Genomic DNA, 24,476 nt, shown 5'->3' with positions numbered 1-24,476 from the left:
GCTCCTGCCACAACCTGTGATGGTGCCAGCACAGCTTCTGCCGAGCCAACCCCAAAAATAGACCAGAAGCAGGTTCTATTTACCTCCAGATTTACACAGGGATGACAGCTTTTGTTCTCCAGCTGCGCATTAACCTGCATAGCCTGGGAACATGAAGTCGTGCCCAAAAAATTGTGATGGTACAATTTCTGATTGAATTCCTGGTCTCATGACTGCAGATTATGAGACTCCACTTCTTTTTCCAGCATTTGCTGGGCAACCTGCTGTCCTGGCCCAGCTTAGGTTTGTTCTTGAATTACCAAAGGTGCTTAATATAATGCAGAAGAGCTCAGTGCTACCTGTTTGCACTCAGCTGAACAGGGACATTCTTTTTCCTGGTGAGGCATTTGAGCAGTGCAGGAAATCAAACATGCAAAAGGTTAAGGCTATTATTAAAAAGAAAAACCAAAACCAAAACCCAACGTGTTGAAAAAAATGCAGCAACAAAACTCACAGCCTGAGGAGCTGCTGATTTTGTCCTCAAGATGACTAAAACCAGGGTGTCTGAAATATCAAAGGGAATTTTCATGTTACTTTCACAAGTAAAGCCAAAAGTCAGTTTTTATTATCACAGAATCGTGGAATGGTTTGGGTTGGAAGGGACATTAAAGCTCATCTTGTTCCACTCCTGCCATGGGCAGGGACACCTTCCACCAGACCAGGTTGCTCAGAGCTCCATCCAACCTGGCCTGGGACACTCCCAGGGATGGGGCAGCCACAGCTTCTCTGGGCAACCTGTGCCAGGGCCTCCCCACCCTCACAGGGACCAATTTCTTCGCAATATCCCATCTAACCCTGCCCTCTGGCAGTGGGAGGTCATTCCCTCTTGTCCTGTCCTTCCATCCCTTTTCCTAAGTCCCTCTCCAGCTCTCCTGGAGCCCCTTTAGGCCCTGGAAGGGGCTCTCAGGTCTCCCTGGAGCCTTCCCTTCTCCAGGTGAACACCCCCAGCACTCCCAGCCTGGCTCCAGAGCAGAGGGGCTCCAGCCCTTGGAGCATCTCTGTGGCCTCCTCTGGACTTGCTCAAGCAGCTTCATGTGCTTTCTGTGCTGTTGTTCCTGGGGCTGGAGGCAGCTCTGCAGGTGGGGTCTCACCTGAGGGGGCAGAGGGTCAGAATTCCCCCCTCCCCTGCTGCCCACGCTGTGGGATCAGCCCAGGGCATGGAGAGGTTTCTGGGCTGGGTCATGTCCAGCCTCTCACCCACCAGCACCTCCAAATCCTCCTCCCCAGGGCTGCTCCATGATATTTTGTGCTGTCATGTCACTCCTTGGGATGATGAGTGTCCTGCCTGATCCTCAGCACACTGGAAGAGCTCAGCTGTTCCATTGCCTCCAGAAATGCCCCTGGAAAGAGTCTCTGTTCTGCCCTCAGCCTTGCAACACATTTTGGAGAAAACCAGCAGACTGGAAGGCAGATTCAGGTTGTTTTTCTTTTCTACCTGGACATATGGATACAAGAAATCTTTGGAGACCTTGAAAGCAAAAGTGCCTCCCTTTGAATTGCTAAACGGACGGCGTGGCTAAGAATAGCCTCCGGAGGGAGAGGGAAGATGAATGACACGAGGAATTCAGCACCTTTTCTTCCTGTGCAGGAGTCTTGGAATTTAAAAAGCGAGTGCAGGCAAAGGGGGATGGCCAGTCACGCCGAGGACATTTGGAGGAGTGTGCTATTATGTAAAACCAGCCAGGGAAAGGTTAGCAAATACCACTGCTTCCCTGGGGAGCCCTTCTTTTGCAGGAGTCATTAGTGTACTGGCAGGATAACAGATCCTCTCTGCTAATTCTCTAGGTCATAAGCAAATTAAGACAGAAAAGCTGATCTGCCATCCATCTACATTAGGCACAGCTGCCCAGCTCACCTGTCCTGCAGCTGCTGGTTTACAGAAGGGTTAGGACTGGAATAGCAAAGTCTTATCACTAATCCAAGCCCCTTTCCCTCTCTGCTCAGCCAGGCTGGGCAAAGGGGTCCTGGCACCCCTCGGGTGGGAGCAGAGCTCAGGGAGCACAATTTCCAGAGCCCCAGGACCTCCACAAGTGCTGCTTCATCCCTCCAAGGGCTCTGGTCCCCACAGGGAAGGCTTGGGTTCAGCCAGCTCCTGCTCACCTCGGAGGCTTGCTGCCAACTCATACTAGTGCAGCTCCTGGTTTGGAAATGGGCAGATGAGGGAAGTGCTGCTCCTGGGATGTCAGAAACTCCATCCCCAGGCAGGAGGGGGGGAGTGAGGGCAGGAGGAGGCAGAGGCTTCCCTGGGAGCAGCCTGAGTTTCTCCCAGCGTGGGCACAAAGAGCTTTTAATAACCTCAGTATAAACTGCTCGGTGAGATTAAAGCAACCCACTCACGGGCAGGGTTAAGCCCAGGTCTGGAGCTGCTCCCTCCATGGACATAAGAGCACCCTGGGCATGGCTGGTGCTGGGAGAGTGATCTCCTTCACTGGGGTCATCCTGTGGGTGAAGAGAGGTTCAGGTTGGGTATCAGGAAAAGGTTCTTCCCCCAGAGGGTGGTGGGGCACTGGACAGGCTCCCCAGGGCAGTGGTCACGGCCCCAAGGCTGCCAGAGCTCAGGGAGTGTTTGGACAATGTTCTCAGGCACATGGTGGGATCTTGGGATTGTCCTGTGCAGGACCAGGAGTTGGGCTGATGATCCTTGTGGGTCCCTTCCATCTCAAGATATTCTCTGATTCTATGACTTCAAACAGAAACGCTGCCTGAGAAACCTCCAGAGTCACATTTGCAGCGAACAAAAACACCCACCCGCACACAACACAGCGTTTCAAATCCTGCCTTTAATCTCAGGTTCCAGTAACAACCTTCTCCCCATCCAATTACTTGTCTTACAATTGACATGGCAATATTAAATTCCTGAGAACTAAAGCACTTTGAAAGTATAACCTACTTTTAAAGCAGACAAGATTTAGAGTGGAAGCGTTTACTTTCTAGTCCTTGACACTACCAAAGTCACTGATGCCTCATCAGCAGCTCCACAAATGAGGCCTCCAAACATGCTGCCTGGTTGGCATTTACTGGGCACCATTTGCAGGCTGAGCCCTGGCACATGTCCAGAGCTGGGTCCTGGAGGCTTTGGTGTTGGGTCTGGCAGGGGTGTGATTTCACAGAAAAGGCCTTTGCAGTTGTAGGGAAAGGAGGCCAAACAGCCATCCTGGAAGTGCTCGATCCCTGGAAGTGTTCTCCCGTCTCTGGAAGTGTTCCTCCATCCCTGGAAGTGTTCAAGGCCAGGTTGGATGGGCTTGGAACAACCTGGTCGAGTGGAAGGTGTCCCTTGTCCCCACCTCTGCCTGGCCCCATCCATCATCATAAATTGCCACGCTAACCTACATGGAGAGGCATTAACTTTTGCTCCTGAAACAAGGTGCAATTAGTTGGGCACAAAAGAACACCGAAGTGATGCTAATTACCCTCTAAAAGACGAACAGAATTAAGGCAGAGAAGCAGAAAATTACCTTTGTGGGAAATCTGCTGCAGAGTTTAAACCGAGCCAGCGATGGTGGCTGGATGGCTGCTGTGAGGCTCAGCTCTGCTTCTCCTCCTCCCTGTTTCCAGCCAAGCCATGAACCTCTGCACCATCCAGGCAGGACCCTGGGCCTTGTAGTAGGGTCTGCACCCACCCACACCACCCCTTAGCCACGGGCTTGGCACGGCCCTGGCATGAGGGGCACTGGGCAGGAGGATGCTGGGCAGCTGCAGCCGCAGCAGCTCAACCCCCACAGCAAAGGATTTGTCTTTTAACACCGGTTCACGAGCACCTTGACTCTCCCATTTTGTTTATTCCTGGAAACCATCCAGAGTTTTAATTAGCCATTAACTGTTCCCTGTGCATTCAGCAGCACTCAAGGAGCCAGCGGTACTGATTTCACCTCCCTCCCCCAGGCTCCTCCCGCTGCCTCTCGGCACTTTGCTGACCAGTAATTGCTTCCGATAGCAGCACATCATTCATCACCGACCAGCTCTGCTCCTGCAGCCTGCCCGGAGGTCATAGAATCCCACACTGGTTTGTGTTGGAAGGGACCTTAAAGCTCATCTCGTTCCACCCCCTGCCATGGACAGGGACACCTTCCTCTATCCCAGGTTGCTCCAAGCCCCGTCCAACCCGGCCTTGGACACTTCCAGGGGTGGGGCAACCACAGCTTCCCTGGGCAACCTGTGCCAGTGCCATTCCAGAGCTCATGAACGGGCCAAAACCCCCATTCTCAGCCTTCCTGGGAAGCCACAGTTCCTCCAGAGCTTTGCCACTGAACCACTGAGCCCCAGTCCCGTGCTGGGGGTGTCTGCTGTGGTGCTGCTCTGTGCTGGTGCTCCTGCTGTGCAGAAGATCCTGCGTCCCCACCACATGGGATGGTGACAGGACTCATGAAACAAAGTGTGATCTGTCCCAGGTCTACTCCCCTGCAGCCATGAGGAAACCTGTCTGTCAGGCAGCTCCAGTCCGAGCGCTTTCTGACTCCAGATCCTTCCCTTGCACACGTCTGTTCTGTGGCTGCTGTGCCCAAAGCCACCCAAAGCATCTGTGGAGGAGCTGGAACCCAAATGGGACATCCCCAGGGCTCTGTATGGCCAGCACGTGCATGGGGATGTGCCACGAGCAGCCGGTGACAGCCCTTGGCAGAGGTGACTTTCAAGGCTGAGCAGCCAAGGTGAGGTGACGCTCTCGCCCTTCAGATCACAGCACTGAGCTCGTGGCTGCACCCAGGACAGACCCCCCCAGAATGGCCCACGCAGGACTGGGTTACCCCATGAAAAAGCTGGAGGTCACAGGGAGTTTTATCCAGCACAAACCCACCTCAATCCGAGAGCTCAAGGAAGTGCTGCCCATTTGTTCCAGGCAGGCAGGCAGCACACAGTACTGTGCAGCTCCTGGGACTTTTAGTAGTAATTAACAATCTGTCCTACTCAAATCTTGGTGGCAAGGGTCTAGGAAAAGCTGCCTGCTGGGATCTGGAGCAAGGCACCCACTGGGATGGCTCCGATGTGGCTGCAAATGCTCCGAAAAGGAGAGAGATCTGTTCTCTCCCAAGGTCTGGTGCCTCCAGAGCCTCCTGCTTTCCCTACTGCTCTCTGAAGTTCATACATATAAAGCCTTTATGTTCCCATCAAAGCTACTCCCGGATTTATGCTTATGGGAAAAGCTGATGGAATGTGTTGTGGGAACTGAAGACTTTAAAAGGCAATTTGAGAAGCAGTGCAGGAGGGAATGTGCTCCCAGGGACCGCTGCTCTCCCTGCAGCGCAGGACTCGCTGTACCTGCAGCACCGGCTGCTCCTTCCAGCCTGGTTCCAGCTCTCCTCATTTACAAGATGCATTATTTACCAGCCTGACATGCAGCTCATTTAAAAATCAGATTTATCAGCAAAATAGCAGCGCTCGCTATGGTGGCTTCCAACAGGAGCATTCTGCTGGGCTCCTGCTGACTCGGCAGATTCCAGCCCAATCCATCACCAAAGGGCTCTGGCACAGAGCCCTCAGTCCCTTCCCAGCCCTGGGGGCTCCAGTCGCAGCACCACCAGGACATGGACCACCTCAGCCTTGGGATTTCCACAGACAAGCCAAGCAGGAACAGAACATGCCAAGGAAATGACCTTTGTGGAGTCACAGTCAGCTCAGTACTGCAAAGAGCTTGCATCCACAGCCAGATCCTTTTTGGGCAGCTGGATGCTGAGCCCAGGGGACCATCAGTCTGTCCTGCTCCACAGCTCCCACAAGGTGACACAGCCTGTGTGACACACACCAGTGGTGGCAGCAGGTCCTGGGGCTCCTGTGGAGGATCCTGGCGGTGCCATCCCTGTGCCCACTGCAGGCAGATCCCTGTGTGGCTCCCTGGGAGAGAGGCTGAGGGAACAGGTGAGCAATGGCCACACCTTTACTGGGAGAGGGAGGGTATAAATATGCACGGGGAAGATCCAGGCAGTCCCTGTAAAGCTGCATCCCAGGATACCACCACCCGTTACACCCCCTGTCCTGTGCCTGTCAGATCCCCGAGCTGATGCTTCCCACACCCAGGAGCAGGATCTGCCCTGCTCTCCTCCAGCCCTGCAGCAGCCCAGCAGTGCCCAGTGTGTTGTACAGAGCTCTGGGGGTGTGAACAGCCTGCTCCAGCTGAACAAAGCTGCAGGAGCCGCTCTGGTGCCAAGGAATTTTTAGCAAACCGTGGGAAGTGTCAGTCGCCCCGCAAAGGTGCGACTGTTCAGGGAACGAAGCGTAACCGGAGCTTATCGGCGGACCAAGATCCACCCTGGAAAGGGGATATCAGCTCTCAGTGTCCTCCCCTTGTGTGTTCCCTTCCCAACCAGCAACCGACCTCCTGCTCCTCCACTTTCAGCTCCCAGGACCAGTTACCCCATGGGGCCGTTAACCAGCGCTAATTTTAACCTCAGTGTGGCCAAGACCCTCCGAGCGCAGCAGCAGAGCCACAGGCACACAGGCCAGGGGCAGGGCCAGCCAGCTCTGGGTCACAGATGGCTGAAAGGCCCATGGCCACCTCGTCACACCAGTGCCTTCGCCCCACGACACGTGTGTGCTCACGTGTGTGCTCATGTGTGTGCTCATGAGCTGCTCTGGGCACCGCGCGGCCCCTCCTGTGCAGCCGGGAGCGGGAGCACGCTGTAAACACACATGAATATTTCATGTTTGGAGAGAGAGTTTTTGCCATGACCCAGATTTCTTTCCCCCAGACACCCCGCTGGGACCCCAGGGGGTTGTGTGGGGTGGGAGCGTGGCCACGGACACGCGTGGCCCCCGCTGTGCCCACGGCAGCCCCCAGCCCCAATCAGCCAGGATGGCACATTGTCCCTGCCCGCTGCCCCATCCTCGCAGGGCTCCTCCTTGAGCCAAGGTGGACACGTGTCTGCAGGTGCCACACTACCCACAAGTACAGGGTAGGGAGGTGGATGCCCTGCTCCCCGCTGAGGCGCAGGAGGAGTAGCTGGGATGCTCCAAGCAGGATCAGCCCCTTTCCCACAGCAGGCAGCTCCCCCAGGCGTGGTGCCCGCCCAGAGTATCCCAGCACCCGCCTTGCCGTGGCATTCCTTGGCTCTTCTCCCCAGCTGCTCAGGCCAGAGGCAGGTTGACCTCCCCGGGAGCAGGGCCGAGTGCTGCTCCCCTGCTCCCGCTCCAGGCGGAGTCACGTCCTCCAAAGGCAGCACTGCCTTATCAATAATAAAAGGCAATTTCCCCAGACAGAGCCAGGGGATTACTCAGCCCTTCGTGCATCTCATCCGCCGCTGACAGGATGGGAAGGACTTTAATAAGATGCGATTTGACAGTAACACAAAACAACAACAGCATTAAGGGAAGAATAATGGCAAAGGCAGCTGTCAAAAACCTCATGTTCCCTAACCAGGAGCAAGAAATCAGAGCTGTCAGGCCCCAGCAGAGGCTGAAAGGGAGGGCAGGACTGCAGCGGGCAGCCAGGTACTGCTGCCCATGGGGGATTCCGGCCATCGTGGGAGCTCAGCTTGGGATGGGGACACAGGGAGGACAAGAGGATCCCGCTGTCACCAACACGATGGAGATACCGGTGTCACCGTGGCCAGCTCAGCAACGTGCCAGCTCCAGGGCCAAGGAGCCCAGGAGAGGGAGAGGCACCACTGTGCCCCAGGTAAGTAACGCTGCACATCCACCACGGCAGGACCCGGTGCCCTCTGGTGTGACTGGGCACGGGGGGAGCTGGGCACAAGGATTTATGTGCCAAGGCTGCTGCAGGGCTGGGACCTGTCACCCGGGCTGGCTGGGAGGGGGATGGAGCCGGGCCAGGCACTGCTGCATCAGTCGCTATGAAAACGAGCCAGAGGACATCTGATGGTGTGGAAAGACAGAGGGCTGAGAGGTGTGCAGGGCAGCCCAGGCTCCCTGAGGGTGGGCCAGCTCAGCGACCTGAGGTCTGCGGCCCAGGAGCTCACAGGAGGGGTTCAGGCACAGGGAAACAGTCCCGGGACACCTTCTGCAGAGAGGGGACCACCAAGCCCACGGGGACGGCTCTGCTGACACCGGGAAAGAGGGGACACATCTCAGGAGGCAGCACTGGTGGTCCCTGGAGCTCAGTGTGGCTGTGAGAGCTGAGTGGGATGCAGGGACAGTCCTGGGGGCTGGTGGGCAGTCTCCAGAGCCCATTCTCTCCCCAGTCCAGGACCAGAGCAGGTGTGTCACTGCTGAGAGCACCGCAGGGCTCAGGCCACTGAGACATGCCCGGGTTAGGCTGGGCCTGATTTTCCCCTTAAGGAGAGCACTGGATTTAGGGATGTTTGTGTGTCACCCACACATAACTGGAGCCCCTGCTCAGTAATTTAATTTTGCCCGCCAAAGTTCAAATCCCATCACTGGTGCTGCTGCCAGGAGAGACCTGCCCAGCACAGCCAAAGCTCCCAGGTCCTCCCCAGGGAGGAGCCGAGCGGCACCGCTCCGGTCTGTGGGAATGTCGGCGTCAACCACAGATCTCATTAAGAGTCTGTTATGCCTCAATACTTATAATGAAAAAATGAGGGTGAGAAAGAGAGAGGCCCCAGTGAGGACCTGATCTCCTTTTGAATACAGGCTGTGTGTTATGAACCATGTTAACACAAGAACTAGAGCCACGACTGAGGCCTGTCCAGGGAGAGGCAGCGCCGCCGGAGCATTTCCGTGAGTTACTGGCCTCTGCCAAGTGAGAGATTCCCATTAACCAGAAATATTTCCATCCCATCCCCTCACACAGACCCTCTCCTCCAGACAGGGCATCCCTGAGTCTTGCTAAGGACCTCGGGGATCCCCTGGTGCTGGGATAAGGATGAGGGATAACACTGACAGCAGGGTGGGTGGTGCTGCAGGCGGACGCTCGGTGTGAGGGGCTGGGGGAGCTCTGCATGAAGCCTGTAATCCCCACCACGAAGCCAAGCAGGAACAACACCTCCTGCTGTCTGCCTGAGGTTCCCCTCTCCATCCCTGCTGTGCTGAAGCCTGCAGGATGCAACACAAAATCCCAGAATGGTTTAACTTGGAAGGGACCTTAAAGCTCATCTCATTCCACCTCATGCCACGGGCAGGGACAACTTCCACTGGAACAGGTTGCTCCAAGGCCCATCCAACCTGGCCTTGGACACTTCCAGGGATGAGGCAGCCACAAACATGGAGTAAACAATCATTCAAACCCCATCCCCTCTGCAGCCAGGCCCCTGCAGAGCCAGACACTCCTCTCTCCCAGGCTGGATGCTCCCGCTTCCTCCAGGCAGCAAAAGTCACTGTGGGGTCGGGGTTGTGACACCGTTACACAACCCGCTCATGAATATTGCAGCAGCTCTGGGCAGCCCGACTGGCCGGGCAGGTGCTGCATTGGGAAGCAGCAGAGGGAAAACCTCTCTGGAAAATCACTGGCACAGCCCCAGCCCAACACCGCCGGGGAGCCGCAGACCTCTGCGGCTGTGGGCAGTGCCAAGACGGGGAGGAAAAACACCAGGAACAGGAGGGACGTCCCAGCTGGAAGGACACCGAGAGCCCCTCACCGTCAGAGGCACCATCCCGTGGAGGAACAGCTTCCAGAGCCTCTGGAAGCAGAGGCTCAGCCCAAAAATTCTCTGGCTCCAGCCCTGTCACAGCATCCAAGGGGGAGAGAGGACACCTCCTGTGCTATCCAGGCTCGTAAGAGATGCTGCCAGTCAATAAAAACCAGGGAAGGGTTTGATAATGTGTGTGCCTGAAAAGACAACCAAACAGGGCTTAATGAAACCTTTATTTTAAAAATACGGTTTTTAATTTAAATGCAAATTGGGTGCTGTGGTAGCTGTAGGTCACTCACACTGACACACTGCTTAATTGGCAGGGATGGGGCTCGGGAAGCAACAGCACTACTGGCTGGCCCTTTCCTGGGCATTTATTTTAAGTTAATTAAAATTTTTCAGGATGGGATGGGTCCTGCTCTGCAGAACAGCTCTCACTCTGTTTGGCCAGTCCCTTCCCAAGCCCCACACGCTGCCAGGGATGCTCTCAGCAGGCTGTCAGCTATTAATGGAGCAGGGCACATTTATTTCTGCATCCTGAAATCCCCTTTGGCGAGTCACAAATCACAGCCCCCCGCTCCACAGATGCTCCTGCAACATCCAGCATCAGGCAAATGGTATCAGAGATAAATCTGAGCAAGGACAGGGGAGGTTTCTCCAACTGCTGGGGCGAATTACATGGATAAGTCTTCAGAAGAGACGCTGAACCTGATGTGAAATCAAACCTTCCCAGTGATGAGCAGAGCAGTTATCCCGAGTTACACGGGAGTTATGCGCAAGAGGATCACGTTCAGAGAAGATCTGCCTTTGCCAAGAGAGATGAGCTGGAATGAGAGCCCTGATCCAAGAGAATTGAGCTGGAATCCAGAGCCCTCATTTAAGCAACGTGAGAGCTCTGATCCCTGCTTCAGGGCTCCAGGAACGGAGCTTTAACCCTTCCCTTGGCCCAGCTCTGCCTCGTGTTGCTGTTGCCCGCCACACACAGACCCTTTGAGAGAGAAATCCAGCATGAAACATCACCAGGAGAGGGGAGGGCAGGGCAGGAGTGACCCTGGGGCAGTGCCTGTCGATAACCACTCAGGGTTCAATCCATGTGTCCCTCATGGAGCAAATCGATGGCAACTCATCGGGAGAAAACGAGATAAACAGTGGCCTTAATAGCGCTCCATTGCCCTCAAACTGCAACCCTGGCTGGGGCTGCCTCTGCCTCTGGCTGCAGGAGGAAAAGGCCCTTGGATGAAAGGACAGGCTCCGAGGTTGTCCCTTCTCTGCTGTGCTGTTTCATCCCCTTTCCATCCTGGTTGGCTCAGAGCAGAGACAATGAGCAGATCCAGCATCAGATGGGTCAGACACGGGAATCACAGAAACACAGAATCAGCTGGGTTGGAAGGGACCTCCAAGATCATCAAGTCCAACCCTTGATCCAACACCAGACCATGGCACTGATGCCACATCCAGTCTTAACTTAAAAACCTCCAGGGATGGAGAATCCACCACTTCCCTGGGCAGCCCATTCCAATGGCTGAGCACCCTCTCTGGAAAGAAATTCTTCCTGATATCCAACCTAAACCTGCCCTGGCACAGCTGAAGACCCAGCCCTCTTGTCTTGCTGAGAGTTGCCTGGGAAAAGAGACCAACCCCCCCCTGGCTCCCCCCTCCTGTCAGGGAGTTGGAGAGAGTGAGGAGGTCTCCCCTGAGCCTCCTCTTCTCCAGGCTGAACAACCCCAGCTCCCTCAGCCTCTCCTCATAGGACTTGTGCTCGAGTCCCTTCCCCAGCCTTGTTGCTCTTCTTTGGAAGAAGCAGATGGAACCACATCGAGTTGTGGGAGCCCAGGGCCCTCTGGGGAGCTGCTTCCCTCCTCCCTCAGTGTCACCCACTCTCCTAAAGGGTGTTGGAACCCTGATGCCCAGTGCACAACAGGAGCTGACCACCCCTTTGCTCACCAGGGGATCCCCAGGGGAGCAGCCACAGCACATTCACATGCCCATCACTGCCCACCCTGTCAGACATCCCTGTGTGATCCATCCCATCCAGACCCAGAGATCCCACACGCCCACGTCTGCCTGGAGGCACCTGATGCTCTCCACCAGCTCCCCACTGCTGGTGTTCCCAGGTGGCTGCTTCAGGGCACCAGCCTTAAAAATTAGGATTTGGAGTTTACTTGTTCCCCAATACTCCTGTCTGACCATGAATGCCTGTTTCATTCTGAAACAGGATCCTGTGTCTCTTCCACCTTCCTACATGTGGGAAAAAGCAGCCTGGAGCTCAGGGGCTCCCAGTGCAGGAGCTGTGGCTGCCTTGGGATTGGAGTCCAAAACCTCTAAGGCTGGGGGTTCCACAGACCCAAGGACTGTCTTCTCCTGCCATCTCACCTATTTGCTTAAGCCCAGACCTAAAGGAACTTGGGGCTTGATTTGGCAGAAGGTGAAGCTGTTGGCCCAAAAATGAGGGGGCAACTTTTCCAAGATCCAGGGATAGATGGGGCTGCTCCCAGGGGGGGCTGCATCCAGCCCCAGCCCCTGCCCACCATGCCATTCCCATCAGCTCCCTCACTCCGTGGTGCCCAGGCTCCCATCCAGGCACGTGTGGGGGGGCAGCTGCTCGTGGCACCAACCATCACTCCTAAGACTGGAGACTCATCCAAAGGGGCCACAGAACTCCTGCAGGAGAGAAGCAGGGAGGAGAACCTGGCAGGCAGGAGGGAAGGTGCTTTAATGAAGCATCATTAAACCACTGAACGATTAAAGAGAGGAAGGGATAGGATGCTCCACAAAAACTCAGTCATTAGTGAAGCCCGAGGGTAGATGCAATTGTTTTTTGGGTTTTTTTTTTTCCTCTCTTTGATGACCCAGTTTTTTAGTCCCATCAGCACCAGGCTTGTGTTAATTTTTAAATATGCTTGGGTAACTGAGAACATTAACTATTCATGATCTTATCTGCAATAGCTGTTGGCTCTGACACTGTGCCAGGGAGAGCTGAACTTACCAGGGAAGGCAATAGCAGGTTTTTCCTGAGCATCTTGTTGACATGATCACAGGATGGGGTGGGGTTCCACAACACTCCTGGATAAATCAAGGCTTGTGGGGCAGGCTTGGATCATGGAGGCCATTCCCTTGCAATTGTGGTGGCTTGAAGAGACATAAGAGCACGCAAAAACTGGGATGTGGGGAATGCTGCGGACAATCTGTGAGTGCTTCAGCTCCAGGGAAACCCCAACATGGTTTATAAATATGAGGGGAGCCTCCTGAGCTGCTGTGAGGTGGTGAGCTGGATCTGCTGTCCCCTGCTCAGCCAGGTACTGCCCCAGTCCAGGCAGAGGCTGGAGGGATCCCTGGTTATCAGGAATGTGAACTCCTAAATCATTGAATCACAGAATGGTTTGGGTTGGAAGGGACCTTAAAGCTCATCTTGTTCCACCCCCTGCCATGGGCAGGGACACCTTCCACTAGCCCAGGTTGCTCCAAGCCCCGTCCAACCTGGCCTTGGACATTTCTAGGGATCCAGGGGCAGCCACAGCTTCTCTGGGCAACCTGTGCCAGGGCCTCCCCACCCTCACAGGGAAGGATTTCTTCCCAATATCTAATCTAAACCTGCCCTCCTTCAGCTTAAGGCTGTTCCAGCCTATCCTGTCACTACCTGCCCTTGTGCAAAGTCCCCCTCCAGAACAAGCACAGAAGTCACAGCCAGGGCAGGTGACAAGGCACACACAGCTCTGGGGAGCCCTTGCCCTGGGTGCCAATGTCACTGTCAGCAAGAACAGGGGATGAGGCAGCTGCAGGAGCTCGGGTTAACCTGGGAGAGGTACATGATGCTGAGAGCTGTGAACAGGATTAACAGTGAAGAACAAAGAACAGAGCACAGGAGAGCAAAGGTGATTAATTATCAGAACATCAACCAGCAGAAGAATGCAGTGAGAGAGAGAGGGAGTTATTCAAAGGGACAAAAAACACTGGCTTTGAGGAAGGATGGAGGCTGGAGGCACCTCCTGCAGCAGGTACCTGCAAGATGCTCTCACCAACTCATGCTGACAGTTTGTTGCTGGAAAGAAAAATCTCCTTGGTACTTCAGAGGATCCAAGTGGCAGGAAGGCAGCACTGGAAGTGCAGGAGGACAGTGTTGGGAGCACACTGATCCACGAGGCTCCTGGCCCAGAGTCCACAGTGCTGTGGGAGAACCCCCCTGTTTTCCAAAGGGGGTACAGGTGCTTCCTGCAGGAAAACTGAAATGAGAATCACAGAATCAGTAAATGGTTGAGGTGGAAAAACCCTCTGGAAGTCACCTTGCCCAGCCCTCAGAGCCAGATTCCCAGGACCACGTCCAGACAGTAAAGTTTACTCTAATTTTTTCCCCCCTATGAAAATTAAATATCATAGATCAAAATTTAATTATTCTATCTGCAAACTCACAGAGTCACACTGGATGCTCAGTGTATACAGCATTTTATTGAATGGACGTATATTACAATAGACAAACATATATTACACATGCTATACAAAATATACATTCTTATGTGAAAAAAATATAAATAGACACTAGGAAATAGCAACAGGGAACAGGAGCAGCTTTGCTCTTGCTGCCTCTGAACCCCCAGTTCCTGTACCGGTAGTGCTTTGGCATTGATTGAAGAAACTGCTTGTTTTTACTGAAAAAAGAAAGGCCACTCTGTCCCCTCTGCACCCCTGGAGCAAAGGGAGAGAAGAGACACATGATTTGAATCCAAGTCTACCAAGGAAGCTTTTCCACAGTGCAGCAAAGTGTCACCTACTTACAGTCATCAGCTATTTACAACCAGCTTATGGACTTTAAATGCTCCTGGAAGGCTGTAAATGTCCTGATTCATGAAGGCAGCTTTTCCAGGCCCTCTCTCACAGAAATCAGAGCAGCTTTAGCTCCTCAGAGGCTCCAAGAGCCAGTGCTGGCCTGGTGCAGACAGCAGTGATTTTAAAGCCTTGGTCCTGGCCAAGCAGGTCTCACCTCCCTAACGGGAATTCCCTCGCTCCAGGGAGTTGTGCCCCAGGTATTCCCAAGGTTTGGACACCCCCAGCTGCACTGTGACAGATCTGAGTGAGCTCAGCTCCTCGGAGGAGAGAGAGAGGGATGAAAGAAAAAGGAGCAAGTGTCTCCCAAACAGTGATGGGAGACAGAGCAGCAGCTAGGATGCTGTTTTCCCACTCTTGGGAATCACACATTCCAGCAGCACCCTGAGTGACTGCCTGCAGAGAGCAGCCCAGGAGGAGGGGGCTTTGCTGCTGCTGTGGTTTCATGATGTGACCTTTCTCACCTGGATTTTAAACTGACAGTACTGGGTTCCCACAGCAGGGATCACTTTGGATTGAGAATAAGCACCGTGTCTTAAATGCTGCCTGGGAAGGAAAAGCCTGGAGGAAATAAAACCAGAAAGGAGTGAACTTAAGATTCTTTTTTTTATGTTATTAAAACATTCCAGCTGTCAGAACCCAAAAATTAACACACCTGTGTGTTTCTACTTTACCCAAAGGTCAAGGACAATTGGATGCTCTTCCCACTAAAGCTGCTATCAAAGCAGCCACGCTGGCTTTGAGAGCATGGGAAGAGCCCTTGATAATATTTGCTCATTTGCACAGATCTGACTATTATTCATGTCCAAAGAGCCGTGGGAAAAGAATCATTAGTCCCAGTGTTTCCTCACTCATTTACTCAAATACTCCACAGCCTGTAAAGTCTGAGCTGTGATTCTGCACGACTGCACCTCACACTCCAGCCACACACCCTCCACTCTAGGGATGGATTGATGGGAAGTCCCACATACCTGTCATGGGCTGGGCCAAAAGGGGTTTTCTGTCTCTACAAAAATACCACACAGCTGGTTTTATTTGGGTACAAATCCTACAGCTCCAAAAAAAAGGCACCAGTGACCAGGAAGGCCACCTCACTCTTCAGGTGTGAGCACAGAGCACGAGCTGAGCACAAAGTACCTGCTGAAAACCCATCCCTGAGGAATCTTTAACCCCTCCTACACAACAGGACACTTTCCCAGAAGAAAGAACTTCTCAGAAGTCTTTACAGTGTTCTTCCTCCTAATTTTGTCAGGCACATCCCACTGGAACCACGAAGTTTGCACTTCCTCTGTCTCAAGGTTTTCAGTGTTGAGTGGTTCCCCGCATTGTTTCATTTCTCACCAGTCAAATATTTAAACATTTTGGCCACACTGAGGTCTAAGGTCACGCTGAAGTTCAACAGTTTAGCCTGATATTTTACAACAGAAAAAGACACAAGTGTTTTATGCCTTTGGCTGTGCAGAGGAAACAGAAAACCCACAATATAGTTCACTAAGTGTTTATCAAGTGCTCTCCCAATTTACCTGATCCTTTCCATCATCACATTCTTTCTAAAAGTTCACTTAACTGTCAGCTTTGAAAAATACATGGAGACCTCTCAACATACACAATATGAAGGGGTTTTTTTTAAAGGTAAAAGCTTAGATAAAACTTGGAATTCTGCTAATATCACGAAATGCATCAGCTTGCAGCCAGGCTTTATGCACACAGAGTTGTAGGCAACAATGAAATGCATCAATATCACAGTTTCACCACATATCTATAAGTAAATTCACTCCTTTCCAAAACAAAGACAGCTCTATCCCCTCACAAACAAGCTTTCAGTCCCCCCAAAACATCCCATATGGCTTGATATGCAGCTGTCAAGACTAACAGTATGATACATACTTTGGCATAATAAAAAATATATTTACATTACAGCCAACACATTTATATGCTTAGTGTATACAAAATATTTATAAATGCAAATTTATTTACAATTAGAGTCCATTATTCATTGGGGAAAACAAGGCCCAAACTCAGACTGGTAACAGGCACCTGCCAACAGTCTAAGGAAGGAAAAGCTGGCCAAGAGTTTTATGCTTACAGTTCCTGGGGAATTCCATGAGGAGGCCCTGATGGTTTGTTTCCAAGCAGACAAAGCACTGTGAAATAGCTACACACATTCTTGAGAGCTTTCCAAGGCATGCACCAACACAAAGGCTGCTTCCAGCACCACACAATCCATGCTTTAATGCTATTTTTGCAGACAGCACCGATCACCCACGTGTTCTCCGGTGCACGTTCCGACCTCCCAAAAGAGAAATCCAAGGAAAAAGGGGCACGTGAAGAAGAGACTCCAAGAAGAGTCTCTTTAGTAACTGCAGACACACACACAGCACGAGAATCTTTGGCCTTGGGGTTAGTCCTGAGGTAGAAAATACAGTCAGTTGATGTGGATTCGCTCACGAGGCCCCCTCTGAGCGCCTTACGTGGCTTCGCTGTGGCCGTGACTGTTCCGTGTCCTGGCAAAGTCCAGGCTGTGCTCGCGGGGCCTGTGGCACGAGGGCCTGGGCGAGCCCTGGGCCTGGTCCCGCTCGCCCTCGGCGGCTCCGTCGCTCCGGAGGGACCGCGGGGGGTGCAGGAAATGGGGGTGAGGGTGAGCCAGGTCTTTGCTGACCCCCCACAGAGGGACCTGGAAGGGCTCTGAGGAAGGAAAATCAGAAGGTGAACAGGAGCGAGTTCATACAGTCACAGAAGGTGCTGAGCTGGAAGGGACCCACAGGGATCATCCAGTCCAAACCCCATCATCCAACCCCAAATCCCACCTTGTCCCTGTCTCCAAACACTCCCAGAGCTCTGGCAGCTTTCAGGTTGTGCCCACTGCCCTGGGGAGCCTGTTTAGTGCCCAACCACCCTCTGGGGGAAGAACCTTTTCCTAATATCCAGCCTAACCCTCCCCTGACACGGCTCCAGCCATTCCCTGGGGTCCTGTCCCTGGTCACAGAGAGCAGAGACCAATCACACTCAGATTTTAGGCAGGTTTGAGCTGTGTGACTCAGCAGTAACAGTCTTTCTGAGGTTATTTTCGCTGGGTTTGAGAGCATATTTTGCGGGATGCTCTCCCTTTCCAGCAATCTGTTCCAGTAACCAGAAACACACACAGTTTCAGTGTGAATTTTTAAAAAGGCAATCTGGAAGAAAGTCAACTGAAAACCAACCAATTTAGGGAGTTCTTTGAACCTCAGGCCACCTCAAGCAGAAGGGCTATTTGAATTTCTCAAGTGAAGCTCCAACTTCTGGTTAATAGATGTCCTTGAAGTACATTCAAAGGCTCACATTCCATGAAGTTTGAGAGCTGAACTGCAGAAATTCTGTATTTTTAACATCACCCTCTTCAATCTCGGGTAGTGGATACAAACTGAGAGCTAGTCTGGAGATCAGGTGGTTAATAAAAAGTTACTCCACAGACTACAGGCACTTGAAGGATTAGCTGTGTGTCAACAGGGAAGGGCAGCACAAGGAAAGCCAAAGGAATACAAAGCAACAAAAGGAAAAGGGGACGCTCACCATTAATCTGCTGGGAGGAGGTTTTCTTTTCACCGATTTTGTCGTGGTTGGTAAGGAAGACAGGCACGTCTCTGTCTGCTAGGAGAGTATCCAGAGCACTGCTTTCGTGCTGGGTGCGTGCTGTGTACGCTTCCTTGGGCATCTGCACCATAAGGTTGGGGAGTGTTTGATCCAGGGGATCCTCCTCGGAGATGAAGGCATAGGGACAGTACTCTCGGGTGCGGGAGTAGATGTTTGCGTTGTCGTAACAGTCTGAGCAGATCACCAGTGGTGCTGCCCCACCTGAGGAACACGATGGAAAGAACAAAATACTCTCAAAAAGGACGAGGGTGCCTGATTTCCATAGGCTTTATGTCCTGGTGTGATCGTGGGTTACAGCAGCAGAGTTTGAAGGGCCTTTATACAGTTTAGGCTCGAGAGGTCACGTGAGAAATCCCCAGGCTCCCCTCACCCAAATTCTCCACAGCATTGCCCTTCTGAGGGTGACTAAGGGAAACCTTGGACATGCTCCCCTATTTCACAAGTAAAAGGGTTCCCTGCAAGTCCAGCCAGACTAAGAATCAGGCTGAAACAGCCCTGGGATCAGACAGGGATACCTGTTACCTGTTCACACCTGCTCTTGGACCTGACTCATCCCTCCATGCCCACACACCTCACACCTGATGACAAACTGGTCACTGAGATGAGCTGCTTCTCAGCTCCTTCCTGACACAGACTCTAGTGCAGTGGGACTACACTACAGGGAATGGATCATGGGGCAGGTGTGAAAAACATTGAGGGATCACTTTTCAAGCCAGTCTACATAAAGACTGATGGCTCCTCAGCATCTGGATGGTAAAAAATAGCATCTCTGTAAACTCAGTGACACAAATATCCTGAAAAGTGTACAAACAAGGCAGGGAATAGTGCAGACCCTTTATATATATAATAGTGCAGCCAAGTGGATGTCTGGAGAGGCAGGAATTTGACACCAAGAGGTACAGCAAGTCATCATCCCAGCAAACTCTATTTCCACCTCTATAGCCTGGGCTCTTGAGATGCCAAAGGAAAGAAGCAGGATCAAAATCTACCTTGGCATTTAACCTGTGAGGACAAGACTGTGCCCTGGCATCAGCTGAGGCCCAGGTAACACACCTGAGGGCTCTGCTTACCATCTGTGCCTTTGTGCACGTAGCTGCCAGCTGGAGGCATCAGCTGCTGATGGCTCCCTGCCTCTGAGTTGCTGTAGCCTTCCTGAGGCTCTGACAGTGTTCCTTGGGAGGACAGGTAGCTGGGAATGTCGGCAGGAAGGTTCATCTCCTCTGCAAGGCAGAATCAACACCGATGACATCAACAGCACGAAGATTTCAAGGTATTACCAGCACTATTCCCCACATTAACAAGAACATCCAGAATTTCAATTCACATGTAGATATCTTCTTTCCTACCTAGTTATCTTTTTTCCTACATCAGTGATTAAAAATCCACATAGCTGGCTCCAGACTTACAGGGAATGGAAATTTACACACATTATTCCAGGTCCTGAAAATCTTTTTAAGTTCAGTCAAATATTTACTTGCAAACTTTACTGTTTTCCCTCAATGTAGGACAAATCTAGAGTATAAGGAACAGAATTAGCACACTTTTGGTATTTAAAAGAACCTCTAAAATGAAGGAATTTGAGCAAATCCCTGAAGAGATTTGAGAAGGAAATCTTCGGTTCTTTAATCTTATCCATTTGTAATGAATCCAGAAATTTCAAGTGTTTTGGATTAAAAACGGGGCCAAAGACTGTTGCTTTTTGCAACTTTACCTGTGTTAGTGATGCTGTAATCCTCGTTCCTCCTCCTCATGTGGTAGATGACGATGACCCACACCAGGGAGGTCCCCACCACGCAGCACACGACGACGATGATCACGATGCCCACGGTTGTCCAGCCGTCCTCCTCGTGGACAATGCCACTCTGGGAAGAGTCACAGTTGGGGGAAGCCAGGACATTGAGGTAAATGTGGCCACGCTCGGTGCCCAGGGTGTTGGACATGATGCAGGTGTACTTCCCAGCGTCCTCCAGCCCGGCATCCACGATGATGAGGAGCTGGTTGGCCGCGGCGAAGAAATGCCGCTCTGTGACGGCGAGGGGCCCGTCGTCCTTGGTCCAGTTGAGGCGAGGGGCAGGGCTGCCCCCAGCTATGCACTGCAGGACAGCAGTCTCCCCTCGGGTCACCGTCCTGTCCTCCAGGGGCCTCACGAAGGAAGGAGTTTCTGGGATAGCGGAGGGAAAAAATTAAACTGTAAGGTGATTTCATAGAATCACACAATGGTTTGGGTTGGAAGGCACCTTAAAGATCATCTGGTTCTGCCTCCTGCCATGGGCAGGGACACCTTTCACTAGCCCAGGTTGCTCCAAGCCTTGTCCAACCTGGTCTTGGACACTTCCAGGGATGGGGCAGCCACAGCTTCTCTGGGCAACCTGTGCCAGGGCCTCCCCACCCTCACAGGGAAGAATTTCTTCCTAATATCCAATCTAACCCTGCCCTCTGACACCTCCCTGCAGATAGTGATAGACATGGATAAGGTTCCTTCTCAGCCATCTTCTCTCAAGGCTGAACAGGCCCAGCTCCCTGAGCCTTTCATGGAATCATTTAAGTTGCAAAAGACCTCTAAGATCATCAATTCCAGCTGTTCATCATTTCCTTCTAAAAGAGATGCTCCACTCCCTTTATCATTTTTGTTGCCCTGTGCTGGACCCACTCCAGAAGCTCCATATCTCTCTTGTCCAGAGGAGCCCAGATCTGGACACAGCACTCCAGATGCACCTCACTAGGGACGAGGAGAGGGGTAGGATCACCTCCCTGACCTGCTGGCAATGCTCTTCCCAATGCACCCAGGATCCCACTGGCCTTCTTGACCACAAGTTCACGTTACCTGCAACTAAATTTGCTCTGAGGCAACACAAATTACCTGCCTAATCTCCACTGCTGGACTGAGATATGCTCCTCAGACCCCTGCAAAGATCATACGAACTCCAGTTCCACTGGTCAGCCCTGCAGCTCAGCTTCTAAAATCACACCAAGTGCTGCTCTTTGTATTTTAACCTCATGTTCTGGGCTTTCATTACCCCTGCAGACAGACAGGGATCCATGTGCCAGCATGGGTCAGCACAGGACTCACCCAGCACGGTGAGGGTGGCGTTGGCTGACAGTCCCCCCGCGATGTTCTGGGCCATGCAGCTGTAGATCCCCATGTCCTCCATCTTCACGTTTGCAATGAAGAACACGTCGTCCTCAGGCATGACGTGCATCCTCCTCTCCCTGGCAGCTGGGAAGTCTGTGCCCCCGTCCTTCTGCCAGGAGATCTGTGGGGTGGGGTGGCCCTCGGCAGCACATTCCAGCCGGGCCATTGCCCCGGTGCGGATGGTGAGATCCATGGGGGTTTTCAGGAAAGAAGGGAGCTCTGGATCAAAGGGGACAGAGTTTCGGTAAAAAGCAGCCAAAAGTCCACAGCAGGGAGAAATTCTGGAAACATGCACATCTGGAACACACGTGAAGTTGTCCCTGAGGGAGAGGGGCAGATTCTTCTGGAGAACTGTACAAATTTTCAGAGGTCACTTCTAAGAGCCTGTCCTCCAAATTTAAACACAGTATCTACAGTGTTCACAGAATGATGGAAGGGTTTGGGTTGGAAGGGACTTTAAAGCTCATCTAGTTCTACCTCCTGCCATGGGCAGGAACACCTTCCTCTAGCCCAGGTTGCTCCAAGCCCTGTCCAACATGGCCTTGGACACTTCCAGGGATGGGGCAGCCACAGCTTCTCTGGGCAACCTGTGCCAGGGCCTCCCCACCCTCATATGGAATTTCTTCCTAATATCCAATCTAAACCTACTCTCTTTCAGTTTAAAGCCATTAATTTCATTTCAGATGATGTGAAGAACAAGATTTCTCATGGGGAACAGACAGGGGAAAAGGTTTAGTCTCCTTCCTAAAACCTTTGTCACACTTTTTTGTCCCCTGGTAACAGAAAAGGTGAACATGCATCTCATTATTTCTCCTCTCAGGTACCATGGGTATCAGTGGCCTGCTGACTGATGTGGACAGTGACTTCTCACCTCCCTTCCCTCAAGGCAAAATAAACAGAATCCTGACTGTTAAAAATAAAGACTTCCCTTTTCAGAGTGTTTCCAGTCCCACCACTTATTTTCAGTTGAGTCTTCCCCAGTTTTACAAACATGCGGGAAAGGTGCTGAGTTCTGAGGAGACAGCAGAGGGAGCTTTCAGTTTAAAGAATTCCACCTCCAATTAACTAGATGAACAACCAATTGTCTTCTAATAAAGCACGGGAGGCAGCTGCCACTTTCAAAAAGCAAACGGAGGCTTTTCACCCACAAAAAAACCCCACCCAAAACACTTTTTGTAAAGCAGGAAAAAAGATGTTTGATATTTCTGGATCCCAGTTAGACAGACTTGCAAGAGTATTTTGGGCCAGCTCTAGTGAAAAATAGACTTGCAGCTATTCAAACAAAGACTTAGGTCACTCACCATTGACAGTCAGCTTGGCTTTGTTGGAGTAGTTGGAGCCGAAGTGGTTGGTGACAATGCACTGGTACTTCCCCTCGTCGGTGAAGTTCACGTTGAAGAGGTGCAGGACCGTGGTGTATTCCAGCACCTCAGCACTCTGCTGCTGGTACCTGGCAAAGTTCTCCACCTCTGCATCGTAGAGGACCTCGCTGTCCTTGCGCCAGGCCGTGGCCATGGGGGAGTCGCTGCTGCTCACGGCGCTGCACGTCAGCGTCACGTTCATGCCCCGCAGGGCCACCGTGGTCTCGGGGTGAACCCTGATCTGCGGCTTCGGGAAGTTGTCTGCAAAGAAAAACCACCCAGATCAGCTCCTGCTTTCCCTCTCGACTCAAATTAATATTGCAGAGAAACTCGCTCAATTTAAGCAGAAAGAAAGTTCTGGGAACAGGTGTCCCGCTGGAGGTGTGCGGATTCAGCTGCTTCCAGCTGGAAATGAAGCTGGGAAGGAGGGTTAGAACCACAGGTAGGCAGAAGAATCAGCACTGGGAACAATCAGTGTGGAAATGTGGTGCTGAGCAGCCCAGCTGCCTGGAGCTTGCTATATTTAGCTCACACCCAAAAGCCCTGCTCAGCTGAAGAGCCAGGTTATTTTATGAAGGACTGAGACTTACTTTCAGATATTTTAAATATCCTGAAGAGCCTTTAAGTTCTACAAGTATAAAGCATAACAAGCTGGCAGTTCACTATCTCATCCCACTCAATGAGAGTGACTTCAATACTCATTATTTCAGCAGAGACTCTCTCACAGGCACACACAGAGTTCTGTCAGGCACCACAGTGGTGATGTTGGAGTGGATAAGAGGGTGCTTGCATCTATACATGATGATTACTGCAGCCTCTACCACCAAAGCAATAAAAGAATTGCATACACTCAAGTAACCTCTATCAGACTGTTCACCCAGAAAAGGGAACACCAGACTAATTCCAGGCCTGCCAGAGACTTCATCCAGGACTCTGGGTGAAGAGTCTCTCAGTTTTTCATCTCACAGTTCAGTCACAAAAATAAACAGGTTTATGTCTGAAACTGTGGTGGCAGAGACCAGATAAACATCCCAGATATGGAGCACCAGAAAGTTCATCAGAGTGTGAACTACTCTAATTGTTGTCCAGAGAAGCTGTGGCTGCCCCATCCCTGGAAGTGTCCAAGGCCAGGCTGGACGGGGCTTGGAGAAACCTGGGATAGAGGAAGGTGTCCCTCCCCATGGCAGGGGGTGGGACTGGGTGATCTTTAAGGTCCCTTCCAACCCAAACCCTTCCATGATTCTTTGATACTCCAGCCTTGCTGGTATGGACAAGAACCAGGAAGGAAGTGTCAAACAGCCCTTCCAAAGCTCATGGCATCCATGAGCAGAGAGAATGGAAGCATAACTTGTTTTTAATAGTAACCTAAATAAAAAACAATGCAGTCTCACAGCATTGCTCCCTCAGGTTGGCTTCAGTGCTCAAACACCACAAAACAGAGCAAAGAGAAGCAGAATGAAACCCCAAACTGATGGACAATAGCCCACATGTGCACCACAGCCAAGACCAAGCACCTCCACAGCACCACAGCCTGATTTCAGCTGCACAGACTTATGTCACCATGCCTTTCTACCAAATTAAAAATATGCTTTTATACCAAATAAAATTTTATACCAATTAAAAATACAAACCACAGATGAAGTCGTCAGGGTCCACACTGAGAAGGCTTTGTCCTGCCAACCACTCAGGGTGGGCACAGGTGACATTCACAGCCTGCTGCAAATGGCTCTCAGTGAGCCACTGGGGCAGCCACTTCAACTGGCAATCACAAAGCAAGCTGCTTGTGTTCAAAACTCTGCAGAAACAAGGTAGAACAACGGGGTGAATAAAGTGCATTTCACAATCCTACCTGTTATTTCATGCAGCAGAACAACTTAAAGCATACACATTCAGAACTGTCAAGATTTACAGTATTATTTTGCACCCGTGGGTATTATAAAATTTTAGCTATTTATGACAGAAACAACTCCTCTGCATCAGCATTAAAACCTTAAATTTCTTTTTAATTCTGGAGAATAT

At 51.8% G+C, this 24,476-nt stretch overlaps 1 protein-coding gene across 6 annotated transcripts in view; it reads right to left on the bottom strand.

Moving 5' to 3' along the window:
• Positions 1-9,463: 9,463 nt before the first annotated feature.
• Positions 9,464-24,476, bottom strand: part of LRIG2 (leucine rich repeats and immunoglobulin like domains 2) — a 28,781-nt gene continuing 13,768 nt past the window's right edge. The window contains exons 11-19 of one of the 6 annotated variants that reach the window (XR_004360874.1): positions 24,089-24,252; positions 22,398-22,718; positions 21,034-21,315; positions 19,675-20,124; positions 19,034-19,183; positions 17,883-18,164; positions 13,465-13,735; positions 12,502-12,644; positions 9,464-9,712 (exon numbers count right to left, since the gene is read on the bottom strand). Coding sequence is in view for 3 of the 6 variants with exons in the window: in XM_032710734.1 (XP_032566625.1) it covers positions 16,801-17,018; positions 17,877-18,164; positions 19,034-19,183; positions 19,675-20,124; positions 21,034-21,315; positions 22,398-22,718; positions 24,089-24,252 (1,873 nt within the window). In the remaining 3 variants the exon portion in view is untranslated. Of the gene's footprint in view, positions 9,713-9,840; positions 10,321-12,501; positions 12,645-13,062; positions 13,736-13,938; positions 17,019-17,876; positions 18,165-19,033; positions 19,184-19,674; positions 20,125-21,033; positions 21,316-22,397; positions 22,719-24,088; positions 24,253-24,476 lie in introns of those variants that run through there. The other 5 variants (XR_004360875.1, XR_004360876.1, XM_032710732.1 and 2 more) reach the window with 5 other exon arrangements.

This window comes from Chiroxiphia lanceolata, chromosome 25 (assembly GCF_009829145.1).
Source record: "Chiroxiphia lanceolata isolate bChiLan1 chromosome 25, bChiLan1.pri, whole genome shotgun sequence".
Taxonomy (NCBI): Eukaryota; Metazoa; Chordata; class Aves; order Passeriformes; family Pipridae; genus Chiroxiphia; species Chiroxiphia lanceolata.
Note: the sequence above shows the minus strand (reverse complement) of the source record. Positions and strands in the feature narration are given on the sequence as shown.